We start from the raw sequence: 18420 nt of genomic DNA, 5'->3' as shown, positions 1-18420 counted from the left end.
AGTTCTGAGAAATATTAGAGGAGTGAACAGATGCATTCAGTGGCAGTATCATATGAAAAATGAAGATATTAGGAAAGAACTTAGCATTCTGGAATGTGTAATCAGAGTTAATCTCAGGTGATATGGTCACTTAAAAAGAACAGGAGAGGAAAGACTAACAAAACAAGTATTCTTTGAAAGGATGACAGAAATAAGATCCAGATGAATACCAACATCTAAAAAGTTTTTTCACTTGGTATTATACTATAAATTAAAGATGCCAAGAAATTATATTCTTGGTTTAATTCTTTATTCAAGTAAGAAAACAAAGTTAGCAAGTGAAGTCACTTCATGACTGGGCTACTTGAATACAGAGGCTAATGACTTCACATCAATTACCTTAGTATCCCATAATCCAAAGCACATATCCTTATGGATGTGTAATGTTATTCATTATGGGAAGGGCCACTACCCAAACTGGTTTTGACTTTTATTGAGGTCCCATCAGTGGGAGCCAGACTCAGAAGTGACACCAAGGTTGAAGAAATGCAGAAGTCTCTGCATATATAAGTAGTCAAAAGGTGTTATGCCTTATTACTAAAATACTCTGGATTAAGAAAGATGTTGAAAGTATTTTCACTTGACTGTGTGAAACACAATGTGTAATCTACATGCAACTCTGCTGTATACGAGAGTGGTCTGAAAAGTTCTCAACCTCGACCATATATGGCGAAACTATCGCCACGATTTTTTTTTTCCCTAAGTTGGTACATCTATCATAAGCATCCATGTGAAATTGCAAGTCATTCTATCAAGTATTACTTTGATTTATACAGCTGTCTGAAACAAAATTGTTATCTGTATCCCTTCAAATGGATAAAATTGAGTATCGTTCGGTTATAAAATTCTTTGTAAAAGAAGGTTTAACACCAAAAGAAATTCATTCGAAGTTCATAAAACTTGATGGGCACTCTTCTCCTTCATTTTCGACAAGAAATGGGCTGCCGAGTTTAAACATGCCCATACCAGCCTTGAGGGTGATCCACGTGAAGGACATCCAAAAAGTGTAACAACACTAGAAATCATTGATCAAGTGCACGATATGGTATTGGATGCCCAGCGAGTCAAAGTGCGTGAAATTGTTGAGACTATAGACATTTCAAAAGAACGTGTAGGATGTATTTTGCATGAAGAATTGCAAATGAAAAAGCTTTGCACAAGATGGGTGCCGTGCTTGCTCACAGCAAATCAAACATGCTCTCGCACGAAAATCTTTGAACAGTGCATTTTAACAAGAATAAAACTGATTTTTGTGTGTCGATTTATTACTATGGATGAGACTTGGATTCATACCAGAATCTAAACAGAAGTCAAAACAGTGGACAGAAGCTGGTTGTTCAGCACCAAAGAAGACAAAGTTGGTTCCATCAGCAGGAAAGGTCATGGCATCCGTGTTTTGGAATGCTAAAGGCATTTTGTTTATTAATTATCTTGAAAAGGGTAAAACAATAACCAGGGAATATTATTCCGATCTTTTAACCAGACTAGACGAAAAAATTCATGAGAAAAGACCCAGTTTTCAAAAGAAAAAAATCACCTTTCATCAGGGCAATGCACCTGTCAATCAAGATGTTTTGGCAATGGGAAAATTAAAGGATCTGCACTATGAATTGTTCGAACATCCACCCTATTCCCCAGATATGGCTCCCTCTGACTTCTGTCTCTTCCCAAAACTAAAAATCTTCCTCGCCCGTCAGCATTTTTTTTTTGAATCAAGAGGTGATTGCAGCTGTAGAGGGGTATTTTGCAGATCTTAATGAGAACCACTACAGGGATAGGATAATGGTGCTGGAACAAATGTATTAGTCTTAATACATTTTAAGATTATGTTGAAAAATAAAAATAATTTTGAAATTATAAATTTGTTTTTTCATTGTTAGGCCAAGAATTTTTCAGACCACCCTTGTAATAACAGCAACCATGTGGGATTCGGTTGGATATATTGTCAAGAAACACAGCAGAACAGCAAACAGAGATCTCTGATCTTGAATGATCAGAATAGATGGGCAAGAAATCAGAGTGTGTTAATCTGTGTGCATTAAACAATTGCAGGTAAATAGATATGGAGTATGAAATTTTTGTGGCTGACAAAGTGAGACGTTGCAGGATGGAGTGCAAATCTGATGGAGGAATGCTGTTATGTTTGGTGCAGGTAATGCCAATATTCATGCTAATAGCTTCCATAATCTGTTTAATACACATACCAAAGGGATATACTAGTCTACATTGCATGCTCTGGAAGAGACTTTATTTTTAGGGTGTAGTTAAGGAACAATTGTCTCCATGTAAGTGATAGAGTCAGTTCATTTGCTTCAACATAAAGATTTTCAGTGGGAGATGTGCAAAAGTTAAGTATCTATCCATATACTTTGATGATGGATGAGATCCAACTGATGAAGGCTATACTGCTTTGCAAAACTATAAGCATGACATCCATAATCCAGCTTTGAATATAGAAGCATATGATAAAGAAAAAGCAACGAGCATTGATCCATACCTCATTCAGTAGAGGATATGCTGTGAAGGAGAGTCAACGTTCTCTTGCACTTTTCTCTTAGTTAACAAATGTGTGTGCAAGGAATGTAAGTTTTCTACCAAAGATGAATCCCAAATTCGCTTCTTTTGCTACAGTTTGTCCTTTTTCTTAACATAGGATCAGAGTGAAGAGTGCACAGTTGGCAGAAATGTAAAGAGCTTTTTTCTTTGTTGTTGTTTCCTGCTGAAACCTGAACCTATTACTAAGAGCCCGTGGAGAGACATGATCAATTGCTTGCTAAAGTGGTCCTTCAATTATTCTGATGTTACAAGAGTGACAGAAATTGGGAAGTCATCAACATATAGGGTGGAAGGAAGCTGCTCAGCAATTAAGTTAACTTCGACAGCAATGGTGTCACACTTAAGAGAGCTTTGGGGAACACCCTGTTCTTGAGGATATGACAAAAATAATGCTTCCCACTTGGAGTTGAAAGAATAGGTTAGACAGAAAGTTTTTAATAAATAGAGGAAGGTGTCATCTGAGACCTAATTTGTAGTTCATTTAATATACCATATCTGTAGGCTATGTCATAAGCTTTTTCCATTTCAGAGAATGCTGAAACCATATGTACTTGCTTCAGAAATGTATCTCTTATGCATTTTTTTAAATAGACCAAATGATCCAAAGTTGAATGATGTCTGGAAAGCCATATTGTGTATTGAACAGAAGATCAATGCTTTCTAAAAATCAGAAAAGTCTGGGATTAACCATTTTCTCCAATGTCTTACAAGGAAAACTGATCGGCAGAATAGGTTGAATCGTTTGTGTTGGATCTTTTCCTGGTTTTGGGATGGCAATGACAACTGACTTATACAAAGAATCCAGAAATTCTTCCACTTAAGTATACTGTTGTATATTACAAGATGGAGATCCACAGATGATAATAGTCCTGAAGATATCTCATAATAGATATTATCAGGGCATACTGCACTGGAGTGAGACAGTAAAAGGACTCTTTTTAGTTCCTCCTTAACAAACGGTTGATTGTACAGTTCTAGCCCATTGGTAGAAAGGTTTAGCTGCTATTTCTCGTCTCTCTTTCAATATGAATAATTCAGGAGGATATGAATCTGTTGCTGAGACTGGCAAAATTTTCTCCCAATGTGTCTGCAATAGCTTTTGGATTAACAAAAACACAACAATTATGTTCCAAGGTAGATACCATTGTTTTCTACATTTTATCCTATACAATTTTGTACTGGATGTTTGATTAATCAATGATGTAAATTGGATCAAAGATTTTATTTTTGTGGTATGATATCTATAAAATATACCTCCATTCTCTGTCTTGATCTTTTTTTTTTCACTACTTGGCACTCTGGGTTTCACCAAGGCTTTGGATAGAGTAGAAAATGAAGTGATGGTTTTGTAATTGAGGCAGTTGCTGCCAGGACAATGCAGTCAGTTACATAGTTCATTGCTTCAATGATAGGTGTTTGTCTGACTGCTACAACATCAAATTTTACAAGATAGGATAAAGTAATTCAGTCAGTCTGGTTCATTTTCTGCATGAGCCTCCAGGTAAGAGAACATGACTCTTGTGAAGACATAAAGCAACAGGAAAATGATTGTTTCCTTAGATGTTCTCTTTGACATCTTACAGGAGCAGTAGAAAAATGATAGGGGAGCAGATTGTAAGATCTATTACAGAACAGGAATGGGTAGGCATATGGAAGAAGGTAGTGACTATTATTAAGAAGAAAGAAATCAAGATTGTTAAGCATTTTCTCAATGATATGACCTCATCCATTCATACTGCCAGTACATCACAAAGTGCTGTAATGATACTGAACTTAATAAGGTTATTGAGTTCAATCATATTTAACTCATAATCTGGTGGCAGGTATATGGAACATACTATAAGAAGAAATCCCTGGATAGGTAAATCACTAATGCATTCAGAGGAGTATTAAGCTGACATGGTGAAAAGGAGTACAATTGTGCTCAGTAGGATAGCTACTCCACCATCTCCAGTTCTGTCTGTGCAAATAACGGTCAAATTCCATAAGGTGGGGGTGCCCACTGTGTTTTAAATACTTTCCTACTGTAGAAACAAAAGGGCTTGTGTTAACATGATCTTAATATTATCGATATCCTGACACATCATATGATGTGTCAGAATCATTTGGTAAAATTAATTTACTTTCAGTTGATATCCCAGCCATAACTTTTTTTTTACTAGTGGGTCTAACTGAATGGCACCATTTTTAGAGTTGTTTCAGGAATGAGAACAGAGATTATACAATGGATGCACTCCAAGGAGAAGCACACATGGTCATAAAGTTAAGGTATGGCAAAATTATCAGATAGCAGAATAGACATACAAGTTTGAGTAATTGCTGATATTTTATAACTGCCACCTTCTTTTATCATCTTGATATGATATATTTTGTTCTGTTTGAAACGTTTGAATTTTCTTCAAAATCACTATGTGGAATAGACATACGAGTTTCAGTTGCGTGTAATATTTTCTTAACTGCCGCTTTCTCAGCTAAAGAGGATTTCAGGACATGGTGTGGTGGTGATTAATTACTTTTTTTTTCTTTTTCTTTGCATCCTGATTTTTTTTTGTTCTGTTTTAATCTTTTGACTTTCCTTTTCTTAAAAATGGGAGAGGAAAGATTAGCAAAGCAAGTGTTCTCTGCCAGGTTGGCAGGAAAAAGACCCAGAGGAAGACCAAGATATGAGTGGATTGATATGGTAAAAAGTGTCTTAGAAGATAAAAATATAAGATCTGACAATGTTGAAGCCTTGACAAGTAATAGATTGATTTGGAGGAAAATTGTAGATAGGAAGTTAGTAATGATGTAAATTTTTCATGTCGTACTATCATATCCTTTACATCCCTTGAGGGTAAATGTCAGGAATTCGATGATGATGACTTTCCATTTCATTCTTCCACCTCTGAAATGCAAGGAAGTAGGCTGGATGATCTCCCTGCCAGGTAACAAATTTAACTTTCTTTGCAGAACAAGATTATTATCATATGCTTTACAACCAAATGCAGTATGGGTAGTAGAGTCAAGACAGGCAGTTTAGGTGTGCCCATATTTCTGCCATTTAAAGATGTTGGAGGTTTAGGTATATTAAAAGTAAGGATTTCTCAGATTTCCTGTTGCTAATATATGATTGGTGTTTTCATATTCTCTTTTCTAATGAGCATGCAGTTTGTCTGAAGTAAGAATGACAACAGTCACAAGGAATTTGGTAGACACCAGGAAAAGCCAGAGGAGAGTGTTTATCTTTGGAAGATGGAAACCATGATGATAATTTTTTGATAGGAAGTAGCCACTAAATTGTATTTTTTAAGAATTTTGGAAATGCATGGAATTGGGACTCGATGTACTGTTTCCTTGTTATTTGAGCTAGTATTATAGGAATTAAAAAGCTGTTTCATCTATCATCTATCATTTGATATTTAGGAGTTCTTGCTGTAATTGGTGAAGTAGAGAACAAACAGTGAGCATGTCATACTAAAGTTTATATTATTCCAGTCTTCTGTGAAGGATGGTAAGGAGATTGCTGCTGAATGTAGCATCTAGTGAAAGTAGGCTTTAGATAAATGGAAGTAATTAATTCACCTGATGGTGAGTGGAGGAGTAGAATATCTAAAAAGGATAAGTTGTGTTTTTCTATTCCATAGTAAATTTAATTAGTGCATGTGCATGTAGATTGTGTTATATTAGATAAAAAAGTAAGTAATGTTTCTTCATTATGGGGATCAGATCACAAAAACATCATCTATATAATGAACCCAAAATGAAGGCTGAGGGTGTACGGATGAGAAAAGTATGTCTTCTAAATAAAAGTTTGCGAGAGCAGGGAAGAGTGGACTTCCCATGGCAGTTCCTACAACTTGACTGTAAAATTTATTTTACAGTCAAGTTGTAGGAACTGCCATGGGAAGTTATTCGACTTTGTTATTGAATAACAAAGTCGAATAACTTCACTATATCCTGTGGAAATGCTTCTGAAAATAGTATAGTGTATCATCAAGGAGTATATTAGCAAAGAGAGATTCTATATTGAAGCTAACCATTAGATCAATGGGTGGTAAGGGGAAATATTTTTCACTTTATCTAGAAAATCAGATGATTTTTGTATGAATGAGTGGGAAATACCAATCCGAGCTTTCAACAGGTATGCTAAACATTTGAATATATGATAAGTAGGTGAATCAATGTAATCAACAATTGGATGATGAAGACTGTCTTTCTTATGTATTTTAGGTAGACCAACAGAACGTAGAGCAGTGATGGCGAACCTATGACACGTGTGTCAGCACTGACACACTTGAGGGTTTCAGGTGACACACCTTGGATGTTGAAAAATATTGATATTCTGATGAAAAAATTAATTTCAATAATTTCAGTTTATTAAATTAATTGTATAATATGAATTCATAGATTGTATATCAATGTCCTATTAAATAAATAGCCTAATATGATATGTATAAGTCACCATCTATGATTAAGTAGTTAAATTTATAATGCATGTATGCAAGTGGCACATAAACAACGTCAATATTTTAAAAAAAAAAGATGTTTGACACACCTGGGTAAAAAGGTTCGCCATCACTGAAATGGAGGTTCTAGCAAAATTAGTTTTAAGTTTTTATATGGTGACTACATTGAGACTTACAACTGCATCTTGTAGTGTTTATTTTTCTAGTTATCTGTTCATGGGTTGTGATCCAATTCCTGGTACGTCGATCGATCCTGTAATAAAGGAAAGACTTTTCTTTTATAATTTCCAGTATCCATACTTACTGTAGTTTTCCCCTTGTCAGCTTTAGTAATAATAAGATGATTAATGCATCTTAAGGATTGTAACGCTTTCATTTCAGCTAAAGAGATGCATGTAGGTGAAAGTTTGGATTTCAGTATGACAGATGAAACTTCCAAAGAAAGTTTATTCAGGCCACATACATCATCAGTGGCCTGAATATTATAGACCACTGATGATGGCCAGTAATATTCAGGCTGAAATATACGGCTTTAAATAAATATTATTAAAGTAACTGCTCGTGGCCAAACTATCACTTAAAGAACAACTACTCCTTGTTCTTTAGGCAGTGAAGATACATCCTCCTCTGAAATATCAAAGAGATCTCATTCTGATATCACTCCTCTATAAGAGCTTGGTATTTTATGAAGTGTCACTGTAATTCATGTTCTACCCATTGATTTTGCTTTTAGTAATTTTTCTGAGTATTGCTGACTAGATATTTCTAGAAGATATCAGCAGAATAAAGTTTCTTGACTGTTTTGGGAGATACTGCTAGTCCTAAACCCTTTTGAAGAAGCTAAGTTTGAATAGAAAAAGAAACTGGCTCTGCATGCAAACGACAATAAAAATGGACATTTTCTTAAGTATGAATAATTTATAGATCTCCAGTATTTAATATGTACTTTTTGAGTTAGTAATAAATTCTGTTTCTCTTTTCACAAATATGTGATCGAACATAATAGCACAGCATTCTTCATTGTAATAAATTTAAATGATATCAAAATTAATGACTTCAAATAACTTCATTTACAGTAGCTGTGTATGTTGTTTTTTTTTTTTTTTTTGATCAAATTATTTCTATCAAATACCTTGAGCTCTCTTTTCTTGAAGTATCTTTTGCTGTTTTTGCTGCTGCAGCTGTCGGAGACTTTGAAGTTGCTTCCATTGCTTTTCTTGATCAACTTCACGTTGAGTTTTTTGATCTCGAGTAAGTTTTCCTGCTTCCTAAAATTAAAACAGCTTATTAATGCAATGGCAATTCTAAACTCCATTTACATTACAAAAATGCAAACTGCTGGTAACAAGAAATTTTGACCACACTTACAGCTTGGGCTTTCTGAATTCTACTTGCTGCTCTGTTTTCTCTTGCTTTTTGCTGAAAAGTGAAAAGATAAATTTTCATAAAGTGCTAAAATTAATATCATGTACTCACTATTACTATTCAGACATCTTCATGAAGCCCATTACAGAAGCTTCATATGAACCATTATTTGCACAATATCTATCATACCACTATTTAAACTCACCAACTGACAAAACTTGACATGTGACTATAACAACTCATTCCAGTCACTCACCACTTTCCAAGCAAAAATTTTAGTCCTTCACATGCTTGCACAACTATTATGGATAACTCTTATTCTCACCAATCATATTAATATTTATGCATAAATCCTAAGAAATATCTATAATAACTGATATGTTTATATCATATCCCATCTTTTCTATATATCCAAGAAACTTTGTAAACACCTCTAACAAATATAACACCTCAATATGATTATGAGAAATTACACAAATTAATACCCTCCCCCCGTTTTTATTTTATTTTATTTTTTATTCAAGCATAGCAGAAAGATTTAGTAAGTAGACAGCAACAGTCTCTAATTTCACCTTTACATTAGTACTTGCTATGGGTTACAGATCATTGTTAGAGATGCACATATTAAGCAGACAGTGCTGGTTGAATTCCTTATTACAGAAGATGAAATTCAATACTGATGAGAAACCTGCATATGAAAACAATACCTACTACTTGTGATGGGAGTATAGTTAAATGCTTAGTTATATACTTAAGAGTGGTGAAACTGAGGTAAGAGAGAGACACCTGAAAGCAGAAATATTGTGATGGAAGTATTGATGGATAATAATGTGCCTCCGTAGCGCAATTGGAAGAACGACGGTACATTGCGCCCTTCGATTGGAATAGGCCTAAGTTCGATTCTCGTCGTGACGGGAGGAATCTTTATCTGGTCGATTTCAATCGAAGGTGAGTTAGCCGATCTCATACGGAGGTAGCAGGGTTTTTTCTCCCGGAAACTCGGGTTTTTCATCCCGCATACAGACAAATCGGCCCTTCAGAACACATGCAATTTACAGACAAAACATACGAGCTGTGGTAGTGGTGGAGGTGGGTGGTAGATGGCGTTGATGGAGATGATTTGTAGTAGTGGTTCGGTGTAGTGGTTGAGACAGTTGTAGGTGTCCTCCCGCGATGAGTCTTCGGACTCCTTGGAGGTGTCAGGAATAATAATTAATAATAATAATAATAACATTGGCATCAATGCACTGATCAAGGAGGAACTTCACATTACAACTCGCAAATCACATATTGCTGTCAATATCAAAAACAACCCAGCAATGATCAAGCTCATTAATGACCTGAGCTACAAGTATTCTAAGCATCATCTTTGTTTCCAAGATGATGCCCAGAATACTGAGGTGTAGTTTATGGTTTATTGGTGCAAGGACAGTGTTGGATCTTGAATGAAAAGATTTCCTTAAAGAAATAATTTATTCAGGATTCAACAAGTTTTAGCTAAACAACAACGAAAATGCTTGTATACATAAGTAAAGATACAAATTGTTTAATGAATCATATGCTAGTACTATTTTATGTAATATTACTTAAAGGAAAACGATGTCATAATTTTTTGTAAGAATTTATGTTGGAAAAGGTATTCTTTGTAAGATATATGTTAAGGCATGTAACAGAAGATCAAAGTCCACTAACGAAAACCTCGGGTGAATTGCGTAGCCTACAGCAAATTGTTTATGTGCAGAACGGCACGCGCTCATTGTTTTCCAGGAAGACAAATAGAATATACACCACGTGCACAAAAGAGGGTGCTGAGGGTGGAAAGTATAAAAGGGGTTTGCTCCCCTTTTGAGAGGCTTTTTTCTTCTTGAGGTCTGTAGTCTACTAGGGATTTTCTTGTGGAGTCGGAGAGAGTTCGAGTTCGGGATCTTATCGATAGCATGTAGCTATTCTCTGCCATCGTTGCGAGATGTCGTACGGATGGATTCAACGAGGAGATAATTGACAGCATTCCGAGCAAGCTTGAAGGAACTGACCGCCATATATACATTCACGTGGATCGGTCCGAGCCGTGCTGTTTCTAGTCCACGATGGGAAAGAAAAGCAGAACAATGAAGTCCAAGCCTAGCCTGTGAGACAATCGTCTAGAAGAAGACCGGACATTCCATGGGACGAATTAAGGATAAGATGACAGAATGAATATACTTCTAGAAATATGGTAATATTAAAACCTTTTGTAATTCTTTGTTAAGAAAGAGAGGAATATTGTAATATAGAAGAAAAGAGATGTTATGTTTCAGAACTCTATACTTGTAGGAAAAGGACTTTAGCGAATATTGGATAGCAGTGTTTTAAGTCTTAGGGCTATTTCGCAAGTAATTAATTGAATGAATTGTAGTTTGAATTGTCATGAGTAATGATCTATAGAGTGACTGATGTGATTATCTTGAGAGTGTGTGTGTGTGTAGACTAGTAAGGATATTTAGAAGATGCAAACAAAACTTCGCTGTGAAATTAACCTATGATAGGATATGCTGTGTGAATTACAGTTGCTATGTTTAACTTTATAACTTAGGATACCTCCATTCCAATTGAGTATATTTTTGTAAATGTGTGATCTTAGGAATTAATAAATGTATCTTGAATATCTTAACCTGTTTTGTGCCTTGAATTGAATCCAATGCACTGCTTGCTAATATCTGAATCTGAGTGGGAAAGAATTATATGACAGAGACCACGACTGCAAACTAAAGTATTTTAAGAGAGAGAGATAAAATTGAGATAAAGAATAATTAATAGATTGATTAGCTTAGTATATTTTCTGAGGGTTACTCCTTGGTTAAGAGGAATTTCTAACCTAGGGATCTGGCTTGTGCAGCTTGATCAAATATACTAAGCTGTTGTCTAAGAATCGGCCAATTGTGTGCACAGATTTAACTGTAGATAAGAGAGTACAGAGTTCCGATAGTCTCGTGTGTATAGACCATAGAAATATATAGTTAAAGTAATAACACTACACAGTGACAATCTAAGATAAGTGAAACAAAAAGGAGAACACATAAAATAAGGAAATGTCACAACATAACAACAGCAAAGGTCATACTGTGTCATTATAATGGTTACAGCTGCTAGGTCATAAAAAATAAGTAGCCATATAAGCAAATACCATGTTAGGGAGAGAAAAAAAATTAAACCACTGGTTATCAGTGGTTTAATTAGCTACGTATAATTTACATTTATGATCAAATATATTGTTAAAAATTAATTCTTTTTAAAAATTATAAATTCATGCAATTTGTCTCAGTCTAAATTGAATACTTGTGTTGGCTCTTTCCCTGGTTTTAGAATGGCAATGATAACTGACTAATACCATGAATCTGGAAACTCCTCCTTAGTAAGTATAGTTGTACAGTAAGAGAAGAAGATTCATAGAAAATGGTGGAAGATGCATTAGCACTGGCACAGGACAGTAAAAGGGCTATTTGGTTCCTCTTTAACAAATGGCTTCTGCTCTTTGTAGAAAAGTTTAACTGCTGGTTTACTGTGTTGTTCTTTCCATAACAAAAATTCAGAACAACAGAAAGCTGCTGATGAGATTCTAGCTTCCTTCCTTACAAATTCTTACTTAAAGTAAATGCCGTTCTTTGAGTTCAGAAAATATGCATCCAATATTTTCTGTGATAGATGAATGGTGAGTGCCTATATCTACTTTTCATTTTGCAGATATTATCCAATACTTTTGCACTGGTTGTATAACTGATAGAATACACTTTATACATTATTTTTTATGACTTGGACATCAATATAACAGGCTTTGGCCGAAAATTTAACGGCTAAGAGAGGTGATGTGGTAGGATATCTTGGAAATACACCTGCCTTGATCTTTATTGATTATTTGACACTATGGGTTCCACCATTGCTTTCAATAGAGTGGAAATGGATATGAAGTTTTTCTGGAAAAGCAGGTATGCTGCCTGAATTATACAATCTATAGTATATATCAAAGAAAAGGATTAGAAAATTGTATTTTTCGGATGGTTTCTTTGAACACCTGCTCAAGACATGTTGATTGAGTAGAAAATTGAGTTCCTTTTCTGTCTATCCTCAACAGAGGCTGCACATTTTTTAATGGATGAATGAAAGCTTTTTTTTTCTGATGAATGGTGAAGAGATGAAGAATGAAAATACAGTCCAGTGTGAGTTATTGAGCATTCAATAAACAAATAATGCAAATCTCGTCTCAAATGATTATGATATCAGAACATCAAGAAATGGTAACTTGAGTTCATTCTCCATTTCTGAGTTAATTGAATTTTTGGGTGGAATCAGCTGCGTAGTGAAATTAAAAACTTATTTAAATCAGAAAAGTCATCATTATCATCAAATTCCTGATGTTTACCCTCAGGGAGTGTATAAAATAATTAGAATAGTACTGTACAAAAAAGTACACCACTACTAACTTCTGATCAACAATTTTTCTCCATATTAATCTGTCTGTGAAGACTCCAACATTATCAGATTTATTATCTCTGTCTTTTAAGGCACTTTTTTCTTTATCAATCCATCAACATCTTGATCTTCCTCTGGGTCTTTTTCCTGCCAACATGGCAATGAACACTTCTGTTGTTAATCCTTCCTCTCCCATTCTGTTTAAGTGCCCATACCACCTGAGATTAGCTCTGCTGACACATTCCAGAATGCTAACAATGACAAATTCTTTTTTAATATACTCATTCTTAATATGATACTGCCATTGATGCAACTGTTCACTCTTGTAATTGTTCTCAGAATTCTCATATCGTGGTCACCAGTCTTTGGTGAGAGCCATAAGATAAAATTGATTTGAACCCTGTCTTGTAGTGTTCTGACAGTTTTCTTTCTTATTCCATATAAATTTATTCACCTGACATCCTACCAAACCAGCTTTACTGACTCTATTAATTCAATTCCATATTTAATTTACCATTTTCATCAAAAACTGCCCCTAAAATAGATGAAATGTTTTACTTGTTCTGTAGGTTCACCATTCAGGATACAGTTGATGTTTTCAATGTTTCTGCCTATGTTCACTGTCTGTCTTTTTATTGCTGATTTTCATATCAAATTTATTACCAGTTATTCAATTTAGTGAGGGAATCTTGCAGACTTGTGCTGGATTTATTCAGAAGTAAAACATCATCTGCATTAAAAGCTAAGATTTTATTAAGATAATATTAAAATTGCCATTAACATGGCAATTTTAATATTATCAGATTTAAAACCACTTTCCTTCCTAATGTACTCCATATAGATGATGTGCACCCTTCTAGCATATCTGATTTTACAACAAACCATATTCCTGTACCTCACTCAATTCAAACTGCTGACTTACAGATTAAATATGTATTGCTTTATATGATGTCCCATTTACACCATATAACTGTAGCATTTTTAAAGAGCTTTCCTCTTAGCACCTTGTCATATGCCTTTTCCAGATAAACAAAACTTAAATACAAATTCTTGTTATATTCTCAAGATTTCTCAACTATTTCTCTTGAAGTAAAAATCTGATCCTGACAACCTCTATTTGGCCCGGATCCAGCTTGTTCTTCAGCAGGCTTCCCATCCACAAACATTCTTAGCTGTTTCTCAAGTACACTTGCATAAATCTTACCAGGAACTCTCACTAGGGAAATATCTTTGTAATTCTCAAGTTGTTTTATTTACTTTTTTATAGATAGGTACTATGAGAGCTCTGTTCCAATCATCCAGAATTTGACCATCTGTCCAGGCCTTCTGAATTACTGATTGCAGCCACTGTAAAACTTTTATACCTTCATACTTGAGCATTTCTAGTCGAATTTCATCTATTCCAGCTGCCTTTCCACATTTCAGGTTTTCGATGATTTTTTTCTAATTCAAGTATGGATATGTTTTCTTGACTGCATTCCTGTTAGAAGATTTCTACCACCATGCTGATATTACGTGTTTCGTTTAGCGGTCTTTCAAAGTAATTATTCCAGACATCTAGAATATGTTTATTTCTATTTTCATGCCATTTTTATGATCTCTGACTCCTTTTACAATACTTTTTCTTCCATTTCTAAGCTTCTTCAATAGCCAATATATTGCCACCCTCCTTATATTTATTTTTTATATTCTTACCAAAGTCTTCCAATCACTTTCGTTTAGCTAATTTTATATGGCTAATTTTACCTTGCTCAAAACTAAGTAGTGATCATTTCCTATTTCAAATCCTCTATATGCTCTTATGTCCTGAACCAGTGGGAAAAACATCAGTGTCAATTATAACATAGTCGGTGAGACTTTCTTATTTTTTGCATCGTCTCTCCATGTGAATTTGTGCACATTTTTATGTTGGTACATGATATCTGTAATAACTAATCCATGTTCTGAACAGAAATCCAGAAGTTATTTACCATTATTACAACTTTGTTATTTTCTCGAGATTTCAAGATTCCAAAATATTCTCCCTATATGTCTTGTAATAATTTCATATGCTGCTGTTTAGATCTTCAAAAAGGACCAATTGTGCCAACTTCCTTCTCTAATGCCTCAAAAAATTACTCTACTTGTTCATTCGTAGAAACTTCTGTGGGAACGTAAGCACAAATAATTCTCATTGTCCAGTTCCACATTCTGATATTTGCCCACATGACTCTACTTGATATTGCCTGCCATTCAAGATTATTATCATATTTAGTGTTGAATACTATAGCTACGCCCTCGTTTCCCCAACTGTTATTGCCTGAATTTAACATTTTGTATTTGTTGCTTAGAAAGATCTCATAAGTGGGGAATCACTAATATCTCAGACTATCCTTTAATAAAGATGGAAAGCAATGTTTTAAAAGAAGGCTATATTGCCAATATTCCCAATTAAATCATAAAAATTAGACTTTTTATGCGGTGTGGAAGAATACTGTAACTGATATTAGGTTCAAAGCTACTCTCTCTCATTATCTTGTATGCTGAAAAACAGAATCACTAATTGAGAAAGGAAAGCTCTCCATAATTTAAAAATAAACAAATCACATTATTATTCTCAAGGCAATGGGAACAGTTATCATGAATGTGATTCTAAGTCAAAGATACCTCATCTTCATTTGGATCTCCTCGATCTTAGACAATGATTCTATTTGGATGAATCATGAAGAAACCAATGATTGCTTTCACAATTTGCAAAACTGGCCTACGAAATTACAGTGGAAACTAAAGTTACAGTATTTCAACTGTTAATCCCTAGATTGTATGGATTACTACAAATTCAAAAGACTGACACCCTTTTGAGATCTATAGTTGCCCACATAAGCTGTCCTACCTACTTTCTCTAAACATATCACGAGTTTACTTAACCAAATTAGGCGCCCAAGTTCCTTCATCAAGACCTAAGAACATCTGGTCCAGAAATTACCTATTTCCATCTTGTCATCTGACATCCTTGCAAGTCTTGATATAATCACTCTCTCTCTCTCTCTCTCTCGCTACACAAATTATCCAGCAGATGAAGTCCTGAGCCTTATCAAGGACTTCTAGCAGAATATTTAACACTGCCTTAGTCCAATTTCTTCAAATGGCATGATCACCTCTATAAACAACTTTTTGGGCTCACATGAGAAATTCCTTATCCCCTCCCCTTCCTCATGTAGATTTTGTTTATGGAGAGTTTTAGAAAAGAAGTTTATTTGTTAGCCAATCTAAAGCTTATTAAGTGATGCAAATATATCAATGACATTTTAATGTCTCTAGAAGCATGAATTTCTGATTTTAAATAACTTTAATTTCACTGCTCAGCTCATTCCACCCAAAAATTGAATTCACCTCAAAAATGTAGAACGAAAGCAAGTTACTATTTCTCGATGATCTGATCTCGAAAATATCAGAGAACAGATTCAAATTAACACACACACACACACACACATATATATATATATACTGAACCCATACATGAGAGGGCAAGAGACCTATAAGCTCATCAATGCCGTATGAGGGATGCAAATGAGGACTGATATAGAAATTTATTTATTTGAAGGCTGCTCTTCTGGAGCAGCCTTCCTCATGAAACTACTTCGTGAGGAAGGCTGCTCGAGAAGATGGGGCAGGCAGAATAGAAAAGGAATAGGAGAAGCAGGTTTGGTGTTTGCAGTTGCACAGTAAAGGGATGCTTGGCAGCTGCTGCTCTTGTATTAACAATTGCAACTGAAAGTGAAGGTATAATATTATTGTTGCTAATTCACTGGAGCAGTGACCATGAAAGTACCTGTAGAATAGACAGTGTCTGAGAGATAGGGGTTAAAATGAATCTGTAAGAAAGGGATCTTCAATGAGCCTAATTGCTTGCCTATGGACTGCAGCAAGGATTTTTTACTCCCACTGGATGTTATCTTCATCCTTCATAAAAAATGTGCATCATTCATACTTTTAAAAAATGTGCAGTCTCCATATTTTAAAAGATGGGATAGACAGAAAAAAGGAACTCCAGTTTCTATCATGTTGGTTCATCCTTAATGGGTATTGAGTGAGTGAGTGAATGAGAGAGAGAGAAAACTGTCCAAAAATACTATTTTCCAATCCACCACTACAGCCAAATCTTGTAACATTCTTTATAGAGACTCCATTTCAATCCCTTACATCAGTAATCTTTCCATTAAAACTGGCAACTTGCTAAAATTCATGACATTAAAATGTCCCGTTCTTACCATAAGCAGGCTTCTTTGATTTCCAAGAACAGAGTAATCCCCTTCTACAAGCATCCAGGGATCTACAGAATTCCTTGTTTTTTGTCATCAGGTCAGGCTTTAAGAAGTTACAAAAGAAGAAAGAAGGGATATCTCAGCAATGTATCTTATAAGAGAGAGGCAAAATAAAGTGTGGCTTACAACTCTCCCAGTAGCCATCATGATACCGAACAGTAAAAAGGCTCTATAAAATTATCTTGATAAAAATTTAATTACTTATCATTATTAAAGTACCTAGTACCATCATTCATTCATGTGGTTCTTTCATCAAAAAATGCATGACCTGTGCTAAATAATATCTGAAAATCACAGATTAGTTCTTTTAACATAGCAATCTTCAAATTTTCAGCTAATCACTTCCAAACTATGCTAGAAAAACAGATTCTTGTAAATAAGCTTATATATTAGTTAGACACAGCTTCTAATTTTTTTTTTTGGAAATGACAACGTAAAGTAAATTATTAATTATAAAAACTTTAATTAATAATTTCCTACAGTTTGGCAATGCTACATTGCCATCTTCAGGGATCACAAAACAATGATATGTGCACACAGGCACTCACAAGGCAGGAGAAAGGCAACAAAAGTCAGTCCTAGAATCCCAAATAGTGTCCCCTAGTGGGATAAATTGCATTGTCTCAGATGTTGTACTGACAATCTTAGAACATATATATATACAGGGTGTTCGGGATAAATTTGACAGTTTCGTAAGGAAAAAGAAAATCTTCTTTGTATCTATTAAATTTAATGAATTGACAAAAAAACATTACAGGCAGAGTTAATTACAATACTATCAACAAGATTTACTCAAAATAACCACCATTAGCATCGATCACAGCTTCAATTCTGCTTCGGAACCTCGAACAAGCTGATGCTACGGTCTCCCTGGGAAGGGCCGCAAAAACTGTTTTAATTTTATCCATTAACTGGGCTTTTGTATTACTGGAAGTGCGATTGGTGTCTTTTTCAACTGCGCCCCATACAAAATAATCCATGGGGTTAAGGTCTGGGGAGTTTGGAGGCCAAACATTTGGACTGGTGAAGTCGTAGAAATTTTCAGACAACCATTTTTGACTTTTCCCAGAGGTGTGGCAAGGGGCCGAATCCTGCTGCCATACATACGGCCTACCATTGGCTACCCTTGTTATCCAGGGCTTGACTACAGTTAGCAACTCCACGAACAAAGCCCGAATTCCAATGCCAGGGTTCTTCAACACCTGTTCCTGCAGATTTGCGAGGAATTCTGCTGTACGAACGCAATCAGATCGTCTGCTAGGGAT

General features: G+C 35.1%; 1 protein-coding gene across 1 annotated transcript in view; it reads right to left on the bottom strand.

Annotated features, from left to right (window-relative positions):
- The window catches only part of LOC150093819 (histone-lysine N-methyltransferase 2C-like), a 1065326-nt gene that overhangs the window by 475640 nt on the left and 571266 nt on the right, over window positions 1-18420 (bottom strand). Inside the window, exons 36-37 of the mRNA XM_090412524.1 lie at window positions 8409-8459; window positions 8173-8308 (exon numbers count right to left, since the gene is read on the bottom strand). Of these exons, the coding sequence (XP_090268650.1) occupies window positions 8173-8308; window positions 8409-8459 (187 nt within the window). The remainder of the gene's footprint in view (window positions 1-8172; window positions 8309-8408; window positions 8460-18420) is intronic.

This window comes from Typopeltis vanoorti, chromosome 23 (genome assembly GCF_054136105.1).
Source record: "Typopeltis vanoorti isolate ZY-2024b chromosome 23, IOZ_Tvanoo_1.0, whole genome shotgun sequence".
Classification (NCBI taxonomy): Eukaryota; Metazoa; Arthropoda; class Arachnida; order Uropygi; family Thelyphonidae; genus Typopeltis; species Typopeltis vanoorti.
Note: the sequence above shows the minus strand (reverse complement) of the source record. Positions and strands in the feature narration are given on the sequence as shown.